The 6000-nt window shown below is 45.0% G+C and overlaps 1 protein-coding gene across 4 annotated transcripts in view; it reads left to right on the forward strand.

Moving 5' to 3' along the window:
- KCNB2 (potassium voltage-gated channel subfamily B member 2) overlaps positions 1–5738 on the forward strand; it is a 371387-nt gene extending 365649 nt beyond the window's left edge. For all 4 annotated transcript variants that reach the window (XM_066266314.1, XM_066266316.1, XM_066266315.1 and 1 more), the window contains one exon: positions 1922–5738. In XM_066266314.1, the coding sequence (XP_066122411.1) occupies positions 1922–4078 (2157 nt within the window). In that variant the 3' untranslated portion in view covers positions 4079–5738. The remainder of the gene's footprint in view (positions 1–1921) is intronic.
- The last annotated feature ends 262 nt before the right edge of the window (positions 5739–6000 follow it).

The following is a 6000-nucleotide window of genomic DNA, read 5'->3' on the forward strand; positions in this document are numbered from 1 at the left end:
TGAGCATTCCCAACTTGCTTCTAATAAACCATCTGAGTCCATTATTGTGGGTTTACCTAAACCTTCTTGAAGGGATTTCTAACTTCAGCCTTTACAATTTCCTAGATTAGGTGAAGAGAACCTTTATAGTAATTAACTGATCTGCATTTTTTTAAAAAAAACTCTGCAGTGTACTCAAGAAAAAAGAAGTTAAGTTAGTTTTGTTTGAGAAAAAAATAAAAGAGCTAATAAATAAATATTGTTCTTTAAGTTAAGGAACTATAAATCTTTAATATCTGCAACACATTCTGAACTATATTATGCCATGGTTTTTTACTTTATAGCAATTTAAGAAGAAAGTTAGGAGCTGGAAGAAAAAAAAAAGAGGCATAAGAGGAGAAAAGGGGAAAGGTAAGAATAATGACCCAGAAGTAGAGAAACTTAGAAGGATAAAGAAAGGGGGGAGAAAGAAGGATAAGAGGAGAGAAGTTCGGAAGTACTGATGTTGGTTAGAAATAAACTAATTTTTTCACAGTCTGATGTTTACTGAGCTGTGTGGCCTCAGGATGTTTAACCATTATCTTTTGAAATGTGTACTAGATACTGAATCTCTAAGCCGTAACTGTCAGAGGTACAAATAATAACTGAGACCAGTGACACCTCCCAGTCATTCACAAAGGTCAGATGAAACCAGGCTGGACCTAACATGGGTAAGGAAGGTTTCAGGTTTCCTCCTTCTCCAAGAATTGTGTGCTCTACGTACACAATCTTTACTAAGCAAATTAGTACTTCCTTCTACTGCCCTCAGTCTTTAATCTCCAAACTTTACCTATCAACCTGGAACACTGGGTTAAAGTGAAGAAATTCAACTTGGGCTGTCTGTATCTTACATGGTTTTACAGATTTCCCACATACCTGTTCTTGGCCTTAATCATTCAAGACCAAAATCCTGTTCATTCCATGTATTTAGTGATGTCTGTATGCCATGTAAACTTCACAACAGCTATGAAATAACTATGATTGTTGGCTTCATTTGAAGGAAACACCAAGAGGTTAAATGACTTGCCCAAGGTCACATAGTAAATGATAAAGCTAGGCTCCAAGACTGGAATTTCTAACTCTAAGATCCAGTCACATGACCCTCATTTTCCATATTATTGACCCGTCCCACATCCCTCCACCTCTGACCTGGGGCTGCTGCTCCTCCACCTGCAGTGTTTGCCCCACAGGCAGGTTCTCACGGACAGTATTCAGGTTCTTCTGCAGGAAATCTTCCTTGATGAATGAATGAAGTTGCTCATACTTTGCCTCCCCTGCCCAGGGCTGCCCGAGGTCCATACCTCCCAGGATGAAGCTCGCCTGGCTGATCCTGCCGGCAGTGCTACCCACATGCCTAGTATTTGTTCTCAGAGAAGCACTCTTATCCCGAGTGCCAGTTATCTCCCCTTGTGTCACTTGGCATTCGTGTTTTAGTTGAATAAAATTTCTAGAAGCCATAAATCCTCTCTAGTTTATGTAGCATGCATAGTGATTCACTAAAGAAAACACAAACAGGAGGAGGGGCAGGGGGATTATTAAGAGAAAAAAAAAATTACCGATACCTAAGATAGGAAAGATGATTATTTCCCCAAAATGATTCCATGGGGCAGTTATTCTCACAAACATACTTAAGAATGGGCAAGGAAGAGGAGAACGGATTTTTTTTCGAATCACGTAGGCCCTGAAAGTTAAATGTATATCCCGCATTAGGCTTCTCAGTCCAATGAACTGGCAAAACGTGAATGTGTGTGTATTGGTTAGGGAACTGCAGGTGGTAAAGTTACCTTCCTGGAATATTTTGGGGCAGTCCATCTCCTTTAAAGAATGGTGAACCCACATCTCCTAGCTGCTGCCTGAAGCAACCATGAGGATTCGCTCACTCAGGCTTTCTTCTCTCTTCCAGATCTTGGCCATCGTGTCCATCTTGTTCATCGTACTCTCCACCATTGCTCTGTCTCTCAACACCCTCCCGGAGCTGCAGGAAACAGACGAATTTGGACAAGCCAATGACAACCCCCAACTGGCCCATGTGGAGGCCGTGTGCATTGCTTGGTTCACCATGGAGTACCTCTTACGCTTCCTGTCCTCGCCCAATAAGTGGAAGTTCTTTAAGGGCCCACTCAACGTCATTGACTTGCTGGCCATCTTGCCATATTATGTCACTATCTTCCTCACGGAGTCCAACAAGAGTGTCCTGCAGTTTCAGAACGTGAGGCGCGTGGTCCAGATCTTCCGCATCATGCGCATCCTCCGGATCCTGAAACTCGCCCGACACTCCACCGGCCTGCAGTCTCTGGGCTTCACTCTCCGACGGAGTTACAATGAATTGGGCTTGTTGATACTGTTTCTGGCCATGGGGATAATGATATTTTCCAGTCTGGTGTTTTTTGCTGAGAAGGATGAGGACGCTACTAAGTTCACCAGTATCCCGGCATCATTTTGGTGGGCCACCATCACCATGACCACTGTAGGCTACGGTGACATCTACCCAAAGACGTTACTGGGGAAAATCGTGGGCGGCCTCTGCTGTATTGCGGGGGTGCTGGTGATTGCCCTTCCCATCCCAATCATCGTAAACAATTTTTCTGAGTTTTACAAGGAGCAGAAACGCCAGGAGAAAGCAATTAAGAGGAGAGAGGCTCTTGAGCGGGCCAAGAGGAACGGAAGCATTGTTTCTATGAACCTAAAGGATGCTTTTGCACGCAGTATGGAACTAATCGACGTGTCGGTGGAGAAGCCAGGAGAGCCGGCCAAAACAAAGGACTCAGCTGATGATAATCACCTGTCTCCCAGCCGGTGGAAGTGGGCCAGGAAGGCTCTGTCAGAAACCAGCTCCAACAAGTCCTACGACAATAAGTACCAGGAGGTTAGCCAAAAGGACTCCCACGAGCAGCTGAACAACACTTCTGCCTCCAGCCCACAACATCTGAGCGCCCAGAAGCTGGAGATGCTGTACAATGAGATCACCAAGACGCAGCCCCACTCTCACCCCAACGCGGACAGCCAGGACCCGGCCGAGAGGCCGTCTGCCTATGAGGAGGAGATCGAGATGGAGGAGGTGGTCTGCCCCCAGGAGCAGCTGGCCGTGGCGCAGACCGAGGTCATCGTGGACATGAAGAGCACCTCCAGCATCGACAGCTTCACCAGCTGTGCCACCGACTTCACCGAGGCGGAGAGGTCGCCCCTGCCCCCACCCTCTGCTTCTCACCTGCAGATTAAGTTCCCGCCTGACCTCACCGGGACAGAGGAGCACCAGAGAGCCAGGGGCCCCCCTTTCCTAACTCTCAGCAGAGGCAAAGGCCCTGCAACCCGGGATGCCACCCTAGAATATGTCCCCCTTGATATAGCCGGAAACATCGATGCCAGCGGTCCCCAAAGTGGGCTCCAGGGCCTGATACCATCTGACAGTGCCTCCGAGAGCCCCAAGAGCTCACTGAGAGGCAGTAACCCACTTAAGTCCAGGTCTCTCAAAGTGAATTTTAAGGAAAACAGAGGCAGCGCCCCGCAGACCCCGCCCAGCACAGCCCGGCCGCTGCCCGTCCTGGCCACGGACTTCCCCGGGACCGCCCCGCAGCTCATCAGCACCATCCTCTCAGAAGAACACCCGCCACGGGGAGACAGACCCTTGCTGGACGCCGAGGGGTCGGCACACTGTCAGGGACCTTCCAGTGGACTGACCCCTCGGTTTCCCAAGCAGAGACTCTTTCCCTTCTCCTCAGGAGAGAGGAGGAGCTTCTCAGAAGTGGACACGGGCGAAGATGATGACTTCTTAGAGCTCCCAGGGCCCGGGCAGGACAGGCAGGCCGACGCCAGCCCCAGCTGCTTTGCGGAGAGGCCTAGTGACGGGAGAGACCCTTTACGAGAAGAGGCCTGTGTGGGCCCTTCTTCCCCCCAGGACACGAGTCACCACTGTAGGCAAGACATTTACCATGCTGTGGCAGAAGTTCAAAAGGACAATAGTCAAGAAGGGTGCAAGATGGAAAACCACTTGTTTGCCCCAGAAATTCATTCCAACCCAGGAGACACAGGTTATTGTCCCACACGTGAAACCAGCATGTGACTAGTTACAAAAGCAATAATTTAAAAAAAAAAGAAAAAAAGAAAAACTTGTTTCTTAAAAATGCAGTTAATTATGCCTGTGAACTAAAACATGGGAAGGCCCCCCCCCCCCACCCTCAGAAAAAAAGAGCATAAAAATGTTATTTTTTTGCATGGCATGAGCTTTAGTTTAAGTACTGTTTAAAGAGTCAAGATTGCATTTTGTAACAAACAAAAATGACTAAGGACCAGTGACCAAATAAAGAAATAAAGAGAGCTCTGTTAGGAACCTGTATTCTGCAATGTCTGACATTTTTGATCCTTTCATTTCAAATTATAGACAGATTTTTTTCGACTTTCCACTTTTCTGTTACCACAAAGTTTAGAATTTGCACATGAAAGGATGAAATGTCATTGCATGTTCATTATCACGAGGAGCCAGGTGCTCTGAGCTTGTAAAACGTCTTTTATGAATATTGGGGCCGGGATGCAAAAGTGTCAAGAACCTATGGAAACAGTTTCTGGTACTTCCTTCACAGCTACTGCCTGGAGGATCTGCACAGACTTCTTGTTGCAGAATTGCAACCTCTTCTTAAACCATTTTCCACATCTTGCTTTGGGTTTATAAAGCTCTTCTAAGCCCACCTGTTTAAAGGAATACAGTATTTTTATTTCCTTGTGATATATTCCTAAGGCACATTTTTCTTTTTTGCTCCTACTTAGTTATGGCATTTGTGGTTTTATTTATAAATCATGAACACAGTCAAGATTTAATGACCAGATATCAAAACTTTTAGAATTGGAAGCTTGAAATTTTGCCAATCAATCATATAGCATGCCACAGCCTTGTTTAAAAACCTGAAAATAATGAAACTGTTATATCATACAGCTAAACTTTTTTTTTAAATGGCATTTCACATTTGGAAATCAGTTTGGGGTTATTTTTTTTTAATTGTATATTGGTCATCTAAAGATGACCGTATTTTCCACTTGTATCCAACATAATCCATTCTATCTCTGCCAAATGGAAATTTCAAAGAGTGACTTGTAACAAACTAAAAGCAGAGCTATTTAAGTGAGAGTGCCATCCCCTCTCCTAGCTCAAGTTGGGTTCCAGAAAGCATCCTGACCCGGTAACGGGTCACCCAGTATTTCCCAGTGGGCGGAGAGCACACTGCCATTTTGGGAGGGCCACAGCAGCGCCCTCTAGTAACTGCAGGAACTGGGAACACCCCCACACACACACCCACGTTTCCAACATCCCCAAGGGGTGGTCAGGATTACCCTTGTGGAAACCACTTTCAGAATTTTCTACCAAGGACGGTGAAATCCAGAGACATGAAAAGCACTTGCTGGTGGTTGCCCCGCTGGTGACGTCTGTGCTAGAACCTGGGTTGTTTGAATCCTCTTTGCTTCACAGGAAATCAAGGCTCTGGCTCCCGCTATGCAACTACCAGAAGTGTGATCCTGGACGAGCGTTGAAAACCTCTTCTTTGTTTCAGTTTTGTCTCAAAAATACCCAAGACAAAATTATTTCTAAACTCTTTTAAACCTTCCAATTAATATGATTCATTGGTCTCTCAGGAATGTCCAAGTTTTGCCTCAGCATAATGCGTGCGTGTGTGTGTGTGTGTGTGTGTGTGTGTGTGTGTAGAGAAATAGTCAGGAAAATTCTGGGCCAAATTTAGAGCACAACTTTTTGTTTAAAGAAAGAAAATATTCCAAATTTTATTCTATTTTTAAAATTTAAAAATCACTGGAAAAAAAGAATAACCCAAATATTTAGAATCTAACTTAAGGAATAAGATTTCCTTATTAACAGAATCTGGTCATTATATCTCAGATAAAAAAACAAATCTTGATCCTAGTTGAAATCCAAGCAGCCCTACTGCTAAAAAGTAATTTTAAACATTTCTTTTTCACTGTGCTTAGAATTTCTTAATG

The sequence above is a fragment of the Saccopteryx bilineata genome, chromosome 3, assembly GCF_036850765.1.
Source record: "Saccopteryx bilineata isolate mSacBil1 chromosome 3, mSacBil1_pri_phased_curated, whole genome shotgun sequence".
NCBI lineage: Eukaryota > Metazoa > Chordata > Mammalia > Chiroptera > Emballonuridae > Saccopteryx > Saccopteryx bilineata.